This window comes from Dermochelys coriacea, chromosome 11 (assembly GCF_009764565.3).
Source record: "Dermochelys coriacea isolate rDerCor1 chromosome 11, rDerCor1.pri.v4, whole genome shotgun sequence".
NCBI classification, from domain to species: Eukaryota; Metazoa; Chordata; order Testudines; family Dermochelyidae; genus Dermochelys; species Dermochelys coriacea.
In genome coordinates, this window is record NC_050078.2 from 54,643,722 (window position 1) to 54,665,897 (window position 22,176).

At 39.0% G+C, this 22,176-nt stretch overlaps 1 protein-coding gene across 1 annotated transcript in view; it reads right to left on the minus strand.

Moving 5' to 3' along the window:
* Positions 1-22,176, minus strand: part of TMEFF2 (transmembrane protein with EGF like and two follistatin like domains 2) — a 185,791-nt gene that overhangs the window by 71,660 nt on the left and 91,955 nt on the right. The window contains exon 5 of the mRNA XM_038422848.2: positions 10,605-10,701. Within this exon, the coding sequence (XP_038278776.1) occupies positions 10,605-10,701 (97 nt within the window). The remainder of the gene's footprint in view (positions 1-10,604; positions 10,702-22,176) is intronic.

Here is a 22,176-nt window from a genome sequence, read left to right on the forward strand (position 1 = left end):
TTTTAATTTAATTTTAAATGAAACATTTTGAAAACCTTGTTTACATACGACAAGAGTTTAGTTATAGAGTATATACACTTATAGAGAGAGACCTTCTAAAAAACGTTAAAATGTATTACTGGCACACGAAACCTTAAATTAAAGTGAATAAATGAAAGACTCGGCACACCGCTTCTGAAAGGTTGCCAACCCCTGGTATATTGGATTGTATGATAACACCTTAAGGGCACAATAAAGATCTCATTTTATTTTTTAAAATATTGTTCCACTTTAAAGTGAACTGACAAAGTTGTGTAAAACAGCCTGTGCTGAACTGGGAACATACAGTACATATGGAGAAACCAGATAACTACATAGCTCATGATAGGTTTTTGAAAAGGAATGGCAAAAATAAATAAATCTGTATACTAATTTGGTAAGAATAAGAACAGTCAAATTACATGCACATCCTAAATTCAAGTACAAGCAGGTACGTAGTGTATGAAGCACAGAGAATAAAAAATGCATTTGTATGTTTTGCCTACACTTCATGTGTCCTTCACATTGCTGCAGTCTGTGTTAAACCAAAGCACCAGCAACATTCTCTCTGCATAAACATTCCAGACGGTCCTTTATCGCATGGATCTTTTATTGCTGTGTGTGCCTCGAACTGCTAGGATGTATTTTGAATCCAATTAAGTAACATGAACCATTGCAATTAGTCACCATGTTTCATATTAATTTGCAACATACAATAGAGTCAAAAAAAAAAAAAGGTACCTAATTGTATGAAGTGACTTGTCATTTAGGCCTGCAAATAGTCTCAGGCTTTCAACAGTTAGGTTTGCTCACAGAGTGCAGTCGCACCGAAAAGGTGGGAGTCAAAGGTAAAATTTGGTTTGTTCTTTCATGTAACCACTTTGCCTTTCCATCTAGGAGAAAAGCATTAGGGCACTCCGTGGGAACTGAGGTCTGAAATATCTGCAGGGAGGCCAGTTTTCCCACTCCCATAAAACCTGTGGGAAGGGGTTAAGTGGAAGGAAATCTCTGCAATGATCTTTTTGTAGAGTTCATCCCTGGTTGCTCCATGAGTGTGGGAGTGCCCCATAAATTAATCAGTGGAGTGTCCTCGAAATGTCTTCCTTACAGTTCCAAGGGGAACTGGCTGCCCTGGGCACACCCCTCGAAGGGAGATTCAGCACTGCTGTAGAACTGCTCTGCTCTATTTCTTTTTTCGTATGCAGTGTTGTTGTAGCTGTGTTGGTTCCAAGATATTACAGAGACAAGGTGGTAAGGTAATATCTTTTATTGGATATTGGTGAGAGAGACAAGCTTTCGAGCTTACGCAGAGACCTGAAGAAGAGCTCTGTGTAAGATCAAACAATAAGATATTACCTCACCCACCTTGTTTCTTGCTTTTTCCTGGTAATCTCCCTGGACTGCAGTGGGGAGTGAGGTGCAATGGGGAATGATGTGCCCCTCCCCAATCAACTCCAGGCCATCTGCTTCCAATTTCCAACCTGAGTTCCCACCCCTCATTCCCTGAGCAAATCCCGACTCTGAGGAGAGCCATCTGTGAGATCCCAGGAAGTGAGAGAAGCTATGTTAAAAGATGGCTGATCCTCCCCCCCTCCCCTTCCTATGTGGGGGAGGTAAAATGGAGTGTTCCTTATCTGACTCAGAATCAGTCTAAAATCCAGTCTAGCTGTTTAATGAAATTTTTACAGGATTATCTTTACATTCCTCGAGGCCTTTCACTTACCATGTAGTATTTCTCTATCTGCAGTAATTACATTTTACCCTCTATAGCGGCCAGGATTGGACTGCTCTCTGGAAGAGATCTAGGAAGGATATTGCTAAAAATCAGAGCTTGGTACAATCAATTGGCCCTCAGACTGGGAGTCAGGAGACCTGGGTTCTAATGTCTGTCACTGACCTGTTGTGTGACCTTGAGCAAGTTTCTTCACCTCTGTAAAATGGGGTTAATGATACCCTCTTCTGTAAAGTGCTTTAAGATCTATGGGTGAAAAGCCCTAAACAAAGCTCAGTATTATTACTCAGCAATGGGCAGTGAATGAAACATGCGGTCTCTTTTCTCTTTATTGTCACGCAACAAGCAGGAGTTAGCTGGTTAGCATCAGGAGACTTTGTTGGAGCCAGAAAGACAGCAATAAGGGGATAGGAAGGATTGATGAATGAATGAGATTTACTGTCTCATGGAGAAATTCATCGTGCCAAGCTTAACAGATGGTAAGAAAACCACACTTCTTCAGGACCAAAAAATGGATCAAGTTGAAGTACAAATCTAGCTGACCTGAGTAGGCAAAAGGGATTCATTGTTACTGTGCATGTAAGGCATTGTCTGCTGGAGATGATGGGCTGGTGACAGGGTAACCATGGTGATTCTGCTTGAATAGCACCCGCTTTCTTGATTCTGGTGAGGATGTGTTCACTTTCAACTAGTTACTATCCAGAAGCGTTAAAAGAGGACGCATGGCCAAGTAAGAAGAGACTGGTTAAGTCTGTGGTAGATATGATCTAACCAGGAACAGAAATACTGCATATGGGATTTAGCTATGGTTTGACGTTCACAGGAACACTCTTGCGTATCAGGAAGTCTTTACCCAGGAAGGAAACAGGATTGTCTAACATTTAGGAGGGAGGCAAGGGAGGAGAATAGCTGTGCTTCTGTCCAGTACAAGGCAGGAAACATGTTACTCCATCTTGCAGTGGTTTGCAAACAGTAGAGATCAACCATATTCTACTGTTCATGTTATTTCTTGTCATGCTTATATTTAATGCCCTTTTTAAAAACGTGGCTGAGTTTTGTGAATGAAATTGTAGCCTTTCTGCTCCCTCATGGAGGCGTAAATGAACTGCAACCTTCCACCAAGGGTGTAATTTTAAGTTAATAATTTAACATAAAGCGGGATGGAGGAGATGGAGCATGCTATTGGGATGTTTGGCAGAAAACGGGACAGTGCTTTCCCAACAGACATTTATTCTCGGCTGCTCTATTTAGCCAACCCATGTATTTCTGAATGACAAAGTTGCATTCCTGCTTTCTTAAACATACTTACATAAAACTCAATAACACAAAATATTCATTGCTAAAATGCTAGTAGGAAATTGGAAAAGGTATAAATATGATTCATTGCTTGTGATCTCCTCTCCCCTGAAGGTACTATAATGCTCCAAATCCTGCTCAGTTCACAGCATCATAAAACTGAAGCAATAAATGTCACTTTTTTCTTGATTGCACATTAGGCCAATTGGCTTTTTATTGCAACTAAATAAGCCGTCATCAAGGCACCAGTCAGTTTACTGCTAGGGCATGACTCTGGCTAAATGCAGGGCATGTAGGGTGGGGAGAGCTTTTTTAAAAAATAAAAAATTGGTGAAAAAATGCATTACTGTCCAAGGTCCCTATGCTTGTTCTTTCATGCTGTAATGCCCTGATGTACACAGAAGATTGTGTGTCAATGCTCATTAATATTGGATGTGTGTTCTCATATTATCCTTTCTGTGCACTTTCACAATCTTGTGAGGGCAAGTTCTCCTAGACACAGAGTTACATAACAAAGTGGTGGCTTCAGCTTTATACAATCAGCACAGAGCTCTGCCCTTACAAAGCCAAAACGGATCCTTTTGTTTATGTTACACAAAAAGGTCGATGTCGGGCCTGGTCTTTTCAATGCCCTATTGTACATTCAGAGTACAAAACAGACAGCCAAAACAATTTTAAAAAAATGTTAGTAAAAGTTTGCACTAAACCATTTGGTAGATATTTTGCTACCTAGGATCAAAAAGCCTCAGTCATTGTTTGATACTGAGTCTTAACAGTGGAGTAAGAAAATGTGCACCGCGCACCCAGTTTAACAGGAGAACAGAAACGGATTCTTGTTGTCCCATAGAGTACCTGTTCATTTGTTCATGGAAACTGAATCAGGGCACAGAGAAGCATCCCCATTTCCTTGCACAATGCCTGACCACATGTGCACACCATTATAATGAGCGTAACTCAGCTGCCATTTTGATGCAGTCGAATACAGAGATCTAAATCCAGTAGAACTGCTCCCTTAGACACTATCCAGCTGTCTCTTGTATATTTAATGTCTCTCTCAACCAGCACGCTTTGGATGAGAAATATCAACCGTCAATACACACAAAGTGCACACACGAAAACAAAAGGCCTTCTTGCTGGCTAAAGGGTAGGGAACTCCATGTATCTTTCTCCTAGCCTTTGGGGTGGAGGAGCTGTCATTCTATCCCTCTCAATACCCCGCCCCTCTTGCTGCCTCTCCCAGACTCCTGTCTCCTCACATTCTCCCTCCCTGTTGTCTCTGTGTCCTGTTCCCCACTTATCCCCTACATTCACCTGCCACCCATATTTTCTTTTTTTCCTCCTTAGAGTCTATTGAACCTCACATTCTTTTTCTCCTCCTCCACATTGACTTAGCATCCCCCCCCGGCACTCTCCTTCTCTGCCACCTTCTACAAACACACATTCTTCTGTTCCTTTACTGTCTCCTGTTTAGTTCACATACGCCTAATAGGGGGCAACCATCTTGGCTGCAGCAGTTGGGTTTGAGTCCCCATTTGAAAGCAATGGGAGACTTTAGCCACTTTGAATTGGGCAGAGGAGTATCGTGACAAGAAAATGAAACAAAAAAACCCTCTGAATGCTCATAAGAAGTTTTAGCTATTCAGAAATTATTATTTACCTAGAAATAATCCAAGCAGTCAGTGAGCCAAATTCTAGTCTCAATTTCACCATCACAAAATAATTCCACTACAGTCAATGAAGTTACTCTGGATTTACGCTGCCAAATTCTGCTCTCATTAACACTAGTGTAACTCTACCCTGACTCTAATGAAGTTACTCCATATTTATAGTGGTGTGGTGGAATTCTAGCCTCAATGAAGACAATGGCAAAACTCCACCATTGACTTCAGTGGGACCAGAATTTCAACCCAGGAGGTGGCACTAACATCTGAAAAATCAAGTCTGCACAACAAATCCTTTAGCTTTACTATCTAATGTTATTGCCTTGGATTATACACAAGAACACATATTGAGCTCTTGCTATAATTTTATGTCATTTTTTTGCCACTGAACCAATGTTACAGAATCTACCTTTTGGACAAGAGATTTATGTATCAAATACAGGGTCCCATAACAGACTGCAGTGAATGATACACACAGAACAAAATGTGGTTTATGATTTATTCAGGAACATTGAAAATCATGAAATATTGTCTACATAAGAGACTTCCTCGATAGAGAAAATATTGTCAGATTCTTTGGGGGTAGACTAAATTATTTACCAGGACATTCTAAAGTATATTGACAATAAAACAACATGAAGTATAAGTAATTCCAGCCAGTCTTGGCTTCTGTTAAAACCAGGTTCATTATTATATTTTTTTAAAAGAATGTTATTAGGAAAATAAATCCTTTGACTCTGCAAGGGCAGAAGTTTGTGCAAAGAAACACAATCTTCTAAAAGGAAAAATACATTCCTCTGAAGGATCATGCTAACTTAATAGATAGGAAGGGCAAAATTCTCAAAAGTCTAAAAGCTTAAGTCCCATTTTCAAAAGAGACTTAGGCACTTAGGAGCAATGAGACATAGGATTCAAAGTCACCTACATGGTTTTGAGAATTTTAGTGGAATTGAGAAGCAAATAATTGGTCTGAACTAAAACAGTAAAAAAAGTAAAACAAAACAATTTTGCCAGATGTGGCACCAAGTTCCCAGTGTTCAAAAAGTTACATGTCCAGGATTCTGGACAGACTTGTACAGTGAATGCTGAAGACCACACTGCTGCATCCTAATTGCTATTTTTATCCATGCTAGCTAGATTAAAGCTACCGTGAGTATATCTACACTATATCCCACCTTAGATTGCAGTGTAAACATACCTTTTGTGGACCACCATAAACTTTTGCAGAAGTGAAGTTTCTACATTGTGCTAACTCTCCATTACTTAATACCATTTTGCAAGTATATCTGACAATGAACGAATACCTAATTTCTCTCTGAGGAGCAAGAAAAAGCAACATGAAGCATTATAACCTCACAGTACTATAAAATGCACAGGGTACTGCAGATGCGAAAGAAGCTGGTTGCTTCTGAATCCAGTACAAGTAGGTCACACATAGTTATTACACACACTGCTGAACATGAAGCAGCCAATACCCCTGTAATGTATGTGGGCTTTCAAACTACCTTTTAGTACCTTATACGAAAATCAGTAATACATCTTTTTTTTAGATGCTCTGGTTGAGACCAACTGATTGAAGAGGGAAGGGACCCAGTGCTGACTGACCTAATTGCTATGTGGATTGGGAAGCCAGCAAAATCAGATATTAGTTTCCTTTATGTTTTCCTTCTTTACTATAATAAAGATAAATATTGATCTATTGAGTGCTATTGATTTTAGAGGTAGTTGTTATTGACAGTTGCATCAGATTTGTACAAATATCTATCATCTATAATGCAGTTTATTTGCATGAGAATGCAGTTTAAACATATTGATATGTGTCTTTTGCTAGCTGGTTTATTCATTTCCCGTTTAGTAGAATTTACACAATGTATATTAGTGATTAGAAATGAAATATGAGATAAAGAGTTCTTTGCGTAATACCTTTAGGAAGGAGTGTATATGTTTTGGGGGGAGAGGAGTTTATTTTCTGTTGTATACTTTATACATCTGTGCAAGTCTTTTAACTGTTTTTTATTCTGCACAATCTATGCACTTTGCAGTACACACGCTCACTACACTTTGATATTGAAATGCAAAAGAAAAGGGTATTACTTAACCCTGGTACAACATTTTGACTATGATTCACTTTACCAATCAGATTTCAGAGTAGCAGCCGTGTTAGTCTGTATTCACAAAAAGAAAAGGAGTACTTGTGGCACCTTAGAGACTAACAAATTTATTAGAGCATAAGCTTTCGTGAGCTACAGCTCACTTCATCGGATGCATTTGGTGGAAAAAACAGAGGGGAGAACATGTATATCAATCTCCCCTCTGTTTTTCCACCAAATGCATCTGATGAAGTGAGCTGTAGCTCACGAAAGCTTATGCTCAAATAAATTTGTTAGTCTCTAAGGTGCCACAAGTACTCCTTTTCTTTTTACCAATCAGAGGTTTTCATCTTTAATCCTGATATAAGAAATACTCCAGTCCTTTCCCCATCTCTTCTGCTATAGAAATTCTGCAGATTTATAAGGTTTATTTCTATTAGTTACATCAGACCACTTAAATGGACACATCTTAGACCTCGCTTGGTATCTTTCCATACCATGACTAGCACAGTGTAGGAAGAATGCCTACTCCCTCAATGGTCTATAAAGCAAGAGATTAAGACTTGCATTTGGGTCTTTGACATGGTTGTACACTGACACTAAGCCACTTTACCAGATTAAAGGACACTCCATTTGATATAAAAAGAAAAGGAGTACTTGTGGCACCTTACAGACTAACAAATTTATTAGAGCTCACGAAAGCTTATGCTCTAATAAATTTGTTAGTCTCTAAGGTGCCACAAGTACTCCTTTTCTTTTTGCGAATACTGACTAACACGGCTGCTACTCTGAAACCCGTCCATTTGATATGTACTATTTATACACTGGCTAAGAGATTAATAGTGTCATCAAATGCTTTTTGGACAATCTCGAAAATATGTTACTCTGTTCAGAACCTTATGTTTCATTCTCCATTTTCTTTTGTATCTCTCTCAGGGCGTTTACACTAAGTGCCCTGTCTTGCAAAGTCAATTACTCCTTAGCAAGCTCAGAAATACAAACCCAAAGTAAGCAACACGACTTGTCTGATTTACCAACAGATTGCAATCTAGTGCTAAAGAGCATGGCCACTGCCCCACTTTAAATATTCATGAAGCCTACTGGTGCAAAGTGCATTAAAAGTGGGAACAGTGCCAGTAATACACGATCCTCTTGGTGACAAGAAGATTTCACAGATTAAAAGAAGCAAGATGTTAAAGACTTCAAGCTGAATAGTCTTTGTTCTTAACACAGTAAAGATGTTCACTAATGGAATGCCAGATCTCACACACACTTACAACGGTAGAATGTAAAATGGACTAATATGCGTGCAGAAATCTATCTATCTATCTATCTATGCGTGCAGAAATCTATCTGTTTATTACAAATTTCTCCAAATTGTCCAGAAAATGGCCACACACATTCTACCAGTTTAAATAATCTGTTACAGGGCAACATGCCTCTCAATAGAATCCCAGTAGTCTGGCCATTAATAGCTCAAATGTCATACAAGTCAAACAATTTTTAAAAAAATAGTGACAACACATAGCTCTGTTTAGCTGAGTGGCATTTGACAATGAATGACAAAAAAGAGCTAAAACAGGAAAAGGGACTTAAAAAAGAAGACTCTAGCAATGCAGAATAATGTTAATTGTCCCTTTAAATCATTAGCATCCCAGCCACATCTGCTATCACACCTGTGCTTCTCTGATCTACTCTGACACCCTAGAAGTGTTAGGCAAGCAGCCAGCTTCATATCCACAGCTCTCTATGATCAGTTTCTACTACCAGCCTGCTTTTCTCTTACTTAGAGTGAATCAAGCACCAACCCCAGGGCTTCAGAACAGTTTCTGATTGATAGGACAAACTGAAAGTTCTAGGCTAATTTCCTCATAACAACAATTCCCAATGAATCCGATGAAGTGAGCTGTAGCTCACGAAAGCTTATGCTCAAATAAATTTGTTAGTCTCTAAGGTGCCACAAGTACTCCTTTTCTTTTTGCCAATGCTTGCTAGTAACCATTGACCTAAGTTGGATTCCACAAAGCTGATCAGTCAAGTAAGATAATTAAAGAAAGTTTGTTTCTGAAACTAGATAAAAATATCGATCAAATAATAAACTGATGTGTGTTATTCACCTAATCTGCAGCATTTATTTTTTACACACTGAATTTGTGTGTATGTATATGAAGGAATGTGATTGTCTTTGGTTCATGTCAAATTCTGAAAATCAGTCCCAGTATATTTGAAAGAAATCTAGGCTCTCAATACATAGCCTGCTTCCATTTCAGAAATATAATAATAAAAGAGGCTTACACAGAAGACTTATTTCTTAGAAATATGTTTATTCCAAAAATAAATCAGGGGGTAAGAATTGGAAACTGAGCTCTGTTGTAGCACACGAACTGTTGACTTCAAAATGACCCTTTAACAGCCTTAGCATGGTCCTTTTTACTTCTGCTTTGAAATCTGGTTTACTACCTCTGAACAAATTAACTAGTAACATACTTCTAAGTGTCCTTTCCTGCCTCCTGCACCCAAAAGTGTATTCGCCTGAAGAAAGAAAAGGAGTACTTGTGGCACCTTAGAGACTAACAAATTTATTTGAGCATAAGCTTTCGTGAGCTACAGCTCACTTCATGAAGTGAGCTGTAGTTCACGAAAGCTTATGCTCAAATAAATTTGTTAGTGAGCTGTAGCTCACGAAAGCTTATGCTCAAATAAATTTGTTAGTCTCTAAGGTGCCACAAGTACTCCTTTTCTTTTTGCGAATACAGACTAACATGGCTGCTACTTTGACCCCTGAAGAAAGACTGCCTGTCGATAAAGACCATGCACTTCAGTTCCTACAATTATGTTGTTCTTCACAGATGTTTCAAAGGAAGGAAATTAGTCTATTTTATCTGTTTTGTTCCCTCAAACAAACAAAAAATGCTAGCATTACACAGAGCTTATCATGGTTAATAACGTTATCCTGCACTCAGTTATACTCCCTATCCTTCACTTCTCTTCTACTCCAACTTAAAAACTCACCTAAATATGAAACTATAACCACTGGACTGTGACTTCTGATATATTAATTTTAACAAGGTTTTATTTTGACACAGGCATGACCAAAGCACTTCTGAATAATTGGGTGAAGATCCTACTGGGAAACAGAAGATTTGTGTAATACTCTTAGACAAAATCAAAATTAAGCCATTTTTTTTAACTCAGTCTCGCTCCATTATTACAGACATATAATCAGGAAGAATTTTGCTTCTGTTTTTCAGTGGCACAATTTCTCTTGCTAACTGGATTCAGAGCCAGTTTTTTTTTTTAAAGCATGAAATCATAGGCCTTTGAAAGCTTGGCAAGACCAGATCAAATGAGCACAAATTTGTCATGTGCTTTCTCCTAGCTTACCACATCCATAACCTTCCTTACTGAAGAGAAGCAATGTTCATAATTTCATGCCTGACTGGAGGTGCATAGAACTCTGTGTTTGTTGGGGGTCAGCTGACTAACACCATGTCTAATAACCTTCTTTGGTATTACTCCCTCCCTATTCTTTTCTTAATCTGTTCCTTTCTGTTTGTTTCATACTCTCAGTTTAGAGACAGTCTTACAGCTTTATCATGTTTGCCCTTCCAAATAAGTGCTCTCAATCCAGCAGAGAATGTTTTGCAATGCCTCTATCTATGTGTAAGATGAATGGACATTGGGCGGAGGACAAGAGAAAGGGTGTACATTATTGTTTAATATCCTCTCACATGGTGAGTCTCTGAGCTATGACACCTTTAAATAATAGGACATTAATAACAGAAGAAATGTGTAAAATTACTGTACCAAACATCCTCTGCATCTTCATCACACTCTGCCCCAAACTGGCAAATGTCACAAGTGGACGTCTCTTTTTGATTGGTTTCTCCTGAGCCTTCATTGACTGTTTGATACAAAGCAGAAGAATATCCATTAGTAAACACAAAGCAACAGCAAAGTGATTCTCATCTATAGGAAAGCTAAATTTATATATTAACCTTTGCTAATTTAACATAGTGGTCAAGATCGTGGTGCTTGGGTGATATCCATATTTCAAACAAGAGACTACCACAAACATTTTTCCCCTTACCTGGGATAAACACCACAGACCAGAGATACATGCGCTTATTGAGAGAAGAGGAGAGGAACTGGGGAAATCAATGTATGTGCTTTCCCATTTCAACAATATTTTTTTCTCAAAATCATAATAAGTAAGGAGGCATCAATACTGAGCCAGCAAACTCATATTAAACTGCACTGCTTTATTCCTGGAAAAAATATTAGGAATTGATTGATAGTATAGCACAGTGATTTACTTGTGTCCTTTGCGGTCCGTGTAGGTGAAGATCTTGTGAGGAACCCAGGGGTGTATGCTTCCCCAAGAAATGTTTGGAAAATATCTGTCTCATGGTGCTATCTGGTCTATTCCAAAGGGAAAAGATTTGTCTCTTCAGAAGTACTGTTATAAGCCCTAAGGACTAGTCATCTCTGGCAGGGATGATTTAGCACTGTCCAGATTGGGGGAAGAATGCCACCAGGGACAGAGAAATCAATCCAACCCTACTTTCATTTTGCTGGCAGAATTTTCTCATGGGCCCCCTTCAGCACAGAATTGGACATGGGGATAAAAGGTAAAATTTCCAAAAGTGCCTACATAGGTGACATAGGAGTCTAAGTGCCATCAAAATTCAATTTGAAAATGTTACATTGGGCTTTGAATTCAGCCCTTAATGTCCCATAAATTACATGAAGGAACTGAGGGAAGAATATGAATGGGTAAGTTGAGAGAGGTATAAGTGGACTGATGGATAGTTTTAGGGAGAATTCTTGTGAAATGATACAATAGAATGCTATATATGTTTTTATAAAACTGTATAAGTACTGAGAGCTGTGGACAGGTGTTTTGTAGTAAGACACAATACATAAAGATATAACTCTTATAGTAACAGAATAATTAGCTCACACCAGATTTAAAGTAACAACTTTGATTGTCATTATCTGCATAGAAATTCTACGCTACTTACTTTTAATGTCTTCCTTTTACTGTTTGTTCATTCAGATTTAGTACAGTGGTGCAGATTTACTGTAGGATAGAGATTTATGCTCCAATCCAATGAAGCACAGAAGCCCCTGTATAGCTTTAAGACCCACTGAAGTTGAAGGGATTAATCACTAGAGCTGGTCAGGAATTTTCCAGCAAAACTTCCACTTCCCGTCCACCTACCGCCATCAAAACTTTCCAGGGAAAGTTGGTTTCAACAAATGTTTTGATTCAAAAATTTTTTGAAAAGTTTCTAAGTTGTCTAAAGATCCTGTTTGTAAAGGAAAGGTATCAGTTTTCTGGTTCAAAATGACTTTTTCTTAAAAAAAATTCAGTTAATTATAGCACAATTTAAAAAAAAATCCTCAACTGAAACAAAATGTTTAGAAATAACTGAAATGAAATAATTTTATTGAATGGTATCAGTTCTTCCCCCACTACATCAGATATTTGGTTTATGAAATTTTTCACAATTTTGACTTTTTTATTCCAGTTCAGGATGAGAAAATTTTTCCAGAATCTCAAAAGTTTTCATCGGACAGGAAAACAATTTTGTGCGCAGCTCTATTTATTACATTCTGAAAGTTGCTGGAATGGTACTGTAGTACTAGAATTACACACATTTTAAGTTTGTATGGGCGGGCACCAAATTGGTTTGTTTTTCCTCCTAAAGTGGTGCAGTACAAAACAATAAAGGTTTCCAAATTATTGCAACGTAGTTTTTATGAGGTAGGTATTCTAACCCCCGAAAAGAGGAAGGGTAGTTAGGGAGCTATACCTCAGTGCTAACTTGGATTTTGGAGACTTTCTGCTTTGCCACAAAGTCGCTTTGTGACCTCGCCATTCAAGCCTAAATTTTCAAAGGGGCTAGTGATTTTTCGGTGCCCAACTTGAAACACCTTAAAAACCTGATTTTTAGAAGGGGCTTGGAAGAAAAATTAAGTTCTTTAAAGGACTGGTTTTCACTACAGGGAGATCAATGCTACTGTAGTCGATGCAGCAGGAATCAATTTAGCGGGTCTAGTGAAGACAATTTAGTGGGTCTAGTGAAGACTCTCTGGTCGACCCCGGTATTCCAACTCTCTGAGAAGAGTAAAGGAAGCCAACCGGAGAGCATCTCCCATCAATGCAGCGCAGTGAAGCACTGGGGTAAGTCGACCTAAGTTACGTCGACTCCAGTTATATTATTTACATAGCTGGAGTAGCATAACTTAGGTCAACTTACCCCCGTAGTGAAGAGAAGCCCAAAGTGTCTCAAGTTGAGAACCCAAAAATAGAGGCACAAAAATTACTTGCTACTTCTGAAAATTTAGGCCTATTACTTGTCTTTGCTTCAGTGCCCCATCTTCTAAAATGGGGTAATAGCAAATTTCTTTACCTTGCTGTGGTGTTGCAAAGATAAATACATTAAAGGTTGTGAAGCCCTCAGATACTACAATGATAGTAACCACAGAAGTACCTAAGAGAGAGAGTCTCATATGTTTTTCCTGTAGGCTTAACAAAGTCAAAGCAAACATTCATACTTTTTAGATCTGAGCTATTCTAAAGGAATTTCCCATCAAATCACTGCCTGAATCTAAATTATATTAAAAAGGAAATTTTCACCTAAGGTGACTTTTGGGATATAAAAGAAGGAAGTTAACATTACATCAATTGGGGCTTTTTTCCTGCTTGTAGAATTGTCATAAGTTTATTTATCTTTATACACACACAACTTCAGTTTAAGCAATCAAGGGAAGCTGAAAAACAACAACAAAAGAAAGCCAACTAAGCAAACCCTGGATTTCTGCTCCAATGAGTTGTCACAGTTGAAAGAAGGGTCCAGTATGGTGTTTTGATGTTTTCTTTAAAAGCTCTGGGAAATTTAGCCCATCTAACCAAGTTTGATTTTTAATGGTAATCTATTTCTTGGAAAGGGCAGTTTTTGGCAGCCAATCTTGGCAGTGGCCTTGTGGCTAAGGCACTCAATTCCAGCTCTCTCTCAGACCAGTTTCCCTGCCTCACAGATTCACCAGCTGTAAAATGGGGATAACTATACTTTGCAGTATAGTTTGTAAAGCATTTTGGGATTTCCAGGTGAAAGGCACTATATAACAACCAAGTATCAACTATCTCATAACTGAGCATTTGTAAACATGCCATTTGTCCCAGTTTTGGAGGGAGAGAATCTATATTTTTAGCAAAACATCTTTTGTTTTTCTATTCTGTTGCTCCAAAAATCACTTTCATTGTATTTCATTGTAATTAAAAAGATGTGTCCTTATTTTACCTCCATATTTGGCCAGGGTCTTTTCGTACTGTCTCAAGCAATTTAATAGCTATGTAAGTCATTTTTTAAACAATTCATGTAATTGAAAGGTTTAATATTTTGAATTAAAGGAGATGTTTTAGGGGGGAATATCTTCATATAAGTATAGCACAGCTCTTAATTTCTGCTAGAAATGAACAGCTAGCTCTTTTATCAAAGAAGCCATGTATTTGGCATTCCAGAAACAATGTACTAATGGCAGCATTGAGACTCCGAGCACCCAACCTTACACATTCCTGATTAAATGGCAATGACTTAGCCTTTCCTCATTTTTCTGCTTTCAGTGTCTACAGAGATGGCTGATCTTAATTAGAGCTATGCAAATAATGGACTTTGCAGCTGGCTGGTAATTTAATTTTGAGCCCCATTGAAAACAATTTTTTTTGAAATTTTTGTTTGACACGAAGCAAAGCTTTTCAATTAAACTTTATGCATTTTTTATATTTACAATTTTTTTAAGGAAACTGCAAAATGAAAAAATTGGAATGTTTTGTTTTGAAAATTAAACATTTTGATTTGGTTTTTTTTTTTTTGCAGCGGGTGGAAGGGGAAGTTTTGACATGAACAATTTGGTGAAAATTAGTTACATTTGCAAAATGTTTTGGTGTCACTGAATCTACATTTTTCCAGTTTTGGCTGATAATGTTTGCCTTGGTCTATGATTCACATTTAAGATGAATTTTCTCTCACTTTCTCTTTCCTGCTGTGCAGATGAGTGGCCTTGATAAAAGCAGACATCTCAGAAAGAGTTATTTTCTCTGTATTTCCTTCTGCTATTTAGCTTCAGGACTGGTAGATGTTCACTTTCTAAGGTGACTGCTTTTTTTCTTTGCTGCACTAGCTAGTTTGCACTTGCCTTCGTAGCTTAACTAAACAAATCTTTACAGAGGAAAATGGATAAGACATAAGAAAAAAAGTTTACCGCTGCACTGGAAAAAAGCTATCTTGTCTCTTAAAAGTGAATTGCTCCTGGTAAAAATAAAAGGGCTCTTCGTTCTGCCATAACACACAAAATTCTTATCTTATTAGCAAGTTTAATACAGTTGAACAATTCCGGGATAGCAATGTGGCAGGGCACTTGTCTCGGGGGAGCTTTAAAAGCCAGACCCAGTCTCTTATTATTAATGTAATGCAGAACTGCTAAGGAGCAAGTTCCTTTTTGTGTTAGCATGATTAGCAACTTCCAGAATGCAAGTTATTGTCACACAGGAAACATGCTAACATGACTTTAACACTATCTGAAAGTCACCTCAGAGACAACCACAATTTCCTCAGCAACGGGGATTCTTAGCTAGAGATGCACAAAACATAATTTAGACAGTCAATGGTCTGTGGTAACCACAACAGCCCCTATTTTAAGCATCTGGCCCTCTTCTGGCAGCCTCACTGCACTCAGATCAGATAGCTTTGTTATCAACAGGATCTGGATTGCTTGAATCTCACACAAGGGAGAAACCAAATTTGGAAAGATTTCATATTGTTTTTGTTGCTAAGGAAACCACTTCGTAAGCATCTACATTGTCAGCATATTTGTCTGATTTTGTGCCTGTCTGGCTTCCAGAATAATGGAAAACCCCAACACATCAGTGGAAACTTCAATCTTCTTCAATTTTATGTAAAAGCTTTAAGTTCTTTCAGTCTGTGAATACTTCTTTCAGGCACCTGCACATATAAGAAATCACACTCTGACTTTAAATATCCAACCGGCCACCGCATTATATCCCATCAGGGGTTTAGCGCTGTGGCAGGTCTGATATTTAATTAAAAAGATACTAAATAGCGGTGCTTGAACTGCTAGATAAATCTTAAGTGTTCTTCCAACAGGTAGATTGGTAGATAATCAAATATGCTTTTATCTATACCTATTGGAAACTTGCTTCCATCCACCCCTTCACAGCAGCCACAGTGGAATTGTTAGCCCTGGAGTGGGTAGCAGAAATTCTTGACTTCAGACACAAGGGGCCACATATTGGTTAAATGACAAAGGGAGCAAACATTCTCCTCTGATGGATAGTGCACAGGGCAGTCAGTGTCAGAGGAGAAGAGGCACGGTGGGCGACATGAAAGAGAAAGCAATTAAGTGGTAGCATCCCCCGCAACCACATAGCTCTGCAGCTGTTAAGATACATTCCATATGTATAACTTTGAAAGCAGTCAGACGACCTCCAAAGCGTGGTTCCAGTTTGCAGAGGCTTATTCAGGGTAATGAAAGTTATTACAATGCTGTCCCAACAAAATTTTTAAAAAATTTGTTTCAATACAACAAATACACGCATTATGAAATACTATCACAGTATTAAAAAATATGTGAAATATAGGTACTTTGCATTATTATGGTTACATTCCGACTTGTGTTATGAAATCTGATTTAGATTACTGTCTCTAATAACCTAAATTTTAGCTTGTTAATTACAAAATAATGCAGTTAATTTAATACAAAACAAACCAGGAGAAATTGCCTTGTCTGTCTTGGATTGGGAACCTCACTACCTTTTTGTGATTACTGGAATCATTTGGTGGTTAGGTAATACAATCATAAATACATATCTTTTAACAATTTGCTCCTGTGCTATGGAATTCTGAAATCATAGAAGGATAATTCCTTTAAATGGAATTGGAATTATCATGTTAAGTATTGCCATACAGTAGTTAAGGTTAGGGAGAAAGAGAGAAACAAATAGAAAAGACAGTGGGCATGATTGTCCTTCAGCCTATGCACTCACAAAAGACAGCCCCCCCCATCTTATGCTACTGCACATGCTGCCTGGTTCTTGGGACTGGATACACATGGCTAAATGGGTGCTCTTTGTCTGCTGTGGGTAGATGGACTGAGAGTGGGTGGAACCTTGGTTTCACTCACTGAGGTGCTAGCCAGTGGAGCAGAGTTGGCACTGGGAAGATGGCAGTTGTAGTAATTTGCTGCTGGTATAGACCCACAGCAAGTTACTATACCCTGAGGCAAGGTGCTTGATGCTTCTTGAACGTTATCATGGGCTGTGCTCTTGTGGCATACTTTAGCTTGAAAGATATTTTGGGACCATTGCTACCACCTTTACTCATGATGATAGCACCTTTGTCATGTGGTTTTCTGACTGAACTGTTCCGCATGAACTGTGGGTGGTGGACTCTACTACTGTGAAGAAGTAAGCAGCAGAAAAAGACTTGGAACATTGAAAATATCTACTTCCTTTAAAATTTACTTCCATTAGCAACTGCATTAACTTAGGTTTCAGAGTAGCAGCCGTGTTAGTCTGTATTCGCAAAAAGAAAAGGAGTACTTGTGGCACCTTAGAGACTAACAAGTCCATTGGTGATCTTCCTAAAAACACCATCCTAGCCACTCTGGATGTAGAAGCCCTCTACACCAACATTCCACACAAAGATGGACTACAAGCCGTCAGGAACAGTATCCCCGATACTGTCACGGCTAACCTGGTGGCTGAACTTTGTGACTTTGTCCTGACCCATAACTATTTCACATTTGGTGACAATGTATACCTTCAAATCAGCGGCACTGCGATGGGTACCCGCATGGCCCCACAGTATGCCAACATTTTTATGGCTGACTTAGAACAACGCTTCCTCAGCTCTCGTCCCCTAATGCCCCTACTCTACTGGCGCTACATTGATGACATCTTCATCATCTGGACCCATGGAAAAGAAGCTCTTGAGGAATTCCACCATGATTTCAACAATTTCCATCCCACCATCAACCTCAGCCTGGACCAGTCCACACAAGAGATCCACTTCCTGGCACTATGGTGCTAATAAGCGATGGTCACATAAACACCACCCTGTATCGGAAACCTACTGACCGCTATTCCTACCTACATGCCTCTAGCTTTCATCCAGATCATACCACTCGATCTATTGTCTACAGCCAAGCGCTACGATATAACCGCATTTGCTCCAACCCCTCAGACAGAGACAAACACCTACAAGATCTCTATCATGCATTCCTACAACTACAATACCCACCTGCTGAAGTGAAGAAACAGATTGACAGAGCCAGAAGAGTACCCAGAAGTCACCTACTACAGGACAGGCCCAACAAAGAAAACAACAGAACGCCACTAGCCATCACCTTCAGCCCCCAACTAAAACCTCTCCAACGCATCATCAAGGATCTACAACCTATCCTGAAGGACGAGCCATCACTCTCACAGATCTTGGGAAACAGACCAGTCCTTGCTTACAGACAGCCCCCCAATCTGAAGCAAATACTCACCAGCAACCACACACCACACAACAGAACCACGAACCCAGGAACCTATCCTTGCAACAAAGCCCGTTGCCAACTCTGTCCACATATCTATTCAGGGGATACCATCATAGGGCCTAATCACATCAGCCACACTATCAGAGGCTCGTTCACCTGCGCATCTACCAATGTGATATATGCCATCATGTGCCAGCAATGCCCCTCTGCCATGTACATTGGCCAAACTGGACGGTCTCTACGTAAAAGAATGAATGGATACAAATCAGACGTCAAGAATTATAACATTCAAAAACCAGTTGGAGAACACTTCAATCTCTCTGGTCACTCGATCACAGACCTAAGAGTGGCTATCCTTCAACAAAAAAGCTTCAAAAACAGACTCCAACGAGAGACTGCTGAATTGGAATTAATTTGCAAACTGGATACAATTAACTTAGGCTTGAATAGAGACTGGGAATGGATGAGTCATTACACAAAGTAAAACTATTTCCCCATGGTATTTCTCCCTCTCACCCCACCCCCCACTGTTCCTCTGATATTCTTGTTAACTGCTGGAATTAGCCTACCTTGCTTGTCACCATGAAAGGTTTTCCTCCTTTCCCCCCCCTGCTGCTGGTGATGGCTTATCTTAAGTGATCACTCTCCTTACAGTGTGTATGATAAACCCATTGTTTCATGTTCTCTCTGTGTGTGTGTGTGTGTGTGTGTGTGTGTGTGTGTGTGTATATAAATCTCTCCTCTGCTTTTTCCACCAAATGCATCCGATGAAGTGAGCTGTAGCTCACGAAAGCTTATGCTCTAATAAATTTGTTAGTCTCTAAGGTGCCACAAGTACTCCTTTTCTTTTTGCATTAACTTAGTTTACAAGGATTCCCATACCACCTGCTGATAGGGGACTATGATAGTCTTTCAAGGCTGGAATAGGTCTCTGCCTTAGCTAAGCTCCTAAGCTAAACTAAGTCTCTTTCAGGACGGGAACAAATCTTTCAAGATGCCCAGGCTTCCAGTTAAGCCAGGCATCCAGGCTAACTACCGTCCCAGGCTGACTGGCTTTTTCAAAACTGGGCCAAGCTCCTTAACCCTGCTGCTACTGGACACCGGCCAATCAGCCATTAGTCTCAGTAACAGCCTACTTGGCCACAACACTATTCCAGAGGGTTGGTAGAATTTGGTAAGTCAGCAGTATTACCCAGATCTTTACTTTTCTTCATGTGAAGAAAATATCTAGCAATAAAGCCAGTCAATATATAGGATTGAAAATGCAGCACCCATAGTGATGTCTACTCTTCTGTTAGACTGACTCATGTATAGAACCTGAACGGTATTGTTAAAAGCTCCCCAAATTTTAGATGACTTTGCTTTTCAACTTTGTGTTTGTGTGATAAAATTGAGGGCAGCTTTTTACAGAACTAAGCAGAATAACTTTGAACTACAACAAGTCTGAGGAACAAACTAACATCTTGGTAACGTGCATAAATTACCACATAATTAATACTTGCATACCAGACTTGAATGAGCTACCTCCACTGAATGTCACAATTCTCTTTTGAAGAATGGGAAGAAGGTCCACTGTTTTATGTCAGATCCTCAAACCTAGACTTTGCCTTTCTTCTTGTCTAGTTTCTGTGCCAAATTCCACCTGCAACGCTCAGATAGACTTGAATGATAAAAGCTGTTTACAGTGCATATAAAGGCTTCCAAGCTGTTGTTTTCAAGTTTTATTTATGTTTCCTAACTCCTCTTATTTTCTTCTTAGAAACCCTTGTCATGACTTAAAGAAGCATTTATTGGCAAGAGAATACTAGTAGCTAACATAACATAATCTAGAAGGTGGGGGGAGAGTAACCATTATTCATTCTGGATACAGCAGCTCTGAAAATTGCTAAAGGTCTTCAGTGAGTGTTACTGATCTGCTATTAAAAGAGCAATATGGGCCAAATTATGCCTCATCAGAAGCAATGGAGCATTAGAAAAAGGGAGCAGGTGCATTTCCTGAGCAGCAGGGCCTGGAGCCATTATGCTTGCATGAGGAATAATAATCCAGGCATGTAGAGAGCAAGGTGGTGAGGAGAAGCTCTTTCTGTATGTTAAAGGCCTGATTCAAGTCCCACTGAAGTCACTGGGAGACTTATTATCAATGCACTTTGGATCAAGCCCTTAAAGAGGGCCAGAGTCTTGGTTTCATCACCCCACTCAGACATCATCCCTGTGTGGCTACTAGCACTGAAGGCAGCCTTTCCTTACCTTGTCCATTCAGCATAGACAAGTTATGAGTACCCCTTGCGTAGGTGTTTTGGAAAGGAAAGGGGTTCCTGTGCTCACCCCAACCTCTAGCACACCTGTAATTAGAGCGACCACAATATACTTGGGATGTTACACTCAAATGTATATGTGGAAGGCTAATCTGATGAATATTAGTTGGTACTTAGATAGCACGACTCTTCTTCCAAGAGGTGTTCCAACATTAATGATCACTCTCCACAAAACACTGTGAGGCACTTAGTAAAGCATTTTAATCTCCATTTTAAAAAGACTGCAATATCTGAGGCAGAAATCTGCGTTTCCAGAAATGGCTTCTAGTTTTGCTGTTTGTTTTTATAGCGACCAATTTCAGATATCATGGCCACAATTTCCTAATTTGGGTGCCTAAACTTAGCTCCCTTAATAACACCTCCACCACCTATAGAACTTCTCATCAGTGGATCTCAAAGCGCTTTACGAAGGAGGGCAGTATCATTATAAGCAAACTGATCTGAGGAGCACCTCTAAATATCCATTGAAGAGGAGTATTCAACACCTCTGAAAATGAGGCCTCTGGTGAGTAAAGTTGGACATCCAAATATTGAGGCACTCAAAATCAGATTAATAGATTTTAAGGCCACAAGAGACTACTGTGATCTCATACATAACACAAGCCTATGTTAATTCCTGCTTTGGGTCCAATAACTATGCTTGAACTAGATCATATCTTTCAGAAAAATATCCAATCCTGATTTAAAAATTGCCAGTGATGGGAAATTGTCCACAATCCTTGGTAAATTGTTACAGTGATTAATTAACTCCACTGTTAGAAAATTTCATCCTATTTCAAGTCTTAATTTGGATTAGAGTTTACCTTTGAAAATCTGTTCCTGAGTGACTTGCTCTAGGGTCAGAATCAGGATTAAAACTAAGGATTCCCTGGCTCTCACTTCATTGTTCATTCCACATATCACTTTATAATATGAGAATCACACATATAAATCTATTGCATTGTACAGCAGTTACATTACCAATTGTGCACATGTATAGAGGAACTATCTGACACAAAAATGTTAATTTTAAAAAAAACATTTTGACTTATTCTGTCAAGCAAAAAAAGGGAATAGAAGCTAAATCCTCATGCTGAGCTCAAAGAACATACTACAAGCCACATGTTGTGGGAAAACCAAGTGATCTACAAAAGGGACAGTATCTGTGAAAAGGATCTTTCCATAATTAATCTGCTGTTGCTAAAAGCTTTTGAGATAGCTCAGGATTATTTATTCTGTTGCCCAATTATTTACAAAAAGGATTTCACTGCATACAGAAGACAAGAAAACACAACACAGCAGACCCACAAAGACATGGGAAGTAGTGCAGGACTAAAAATCCCATAAAATTTAGAGATGCTCCTTAAGAATTTATCTCAGCAGCAACTAATACGTGATCTCTCTTATAGAAGAATAGGAAAATTAGAAATAAAAATGATTTATTATATTGTAGCCTTCTTTTCTACTGTTGAAGGAAGTCTGTAATGAAAGCTTCTTCTGGAACATTAAACCAGTGT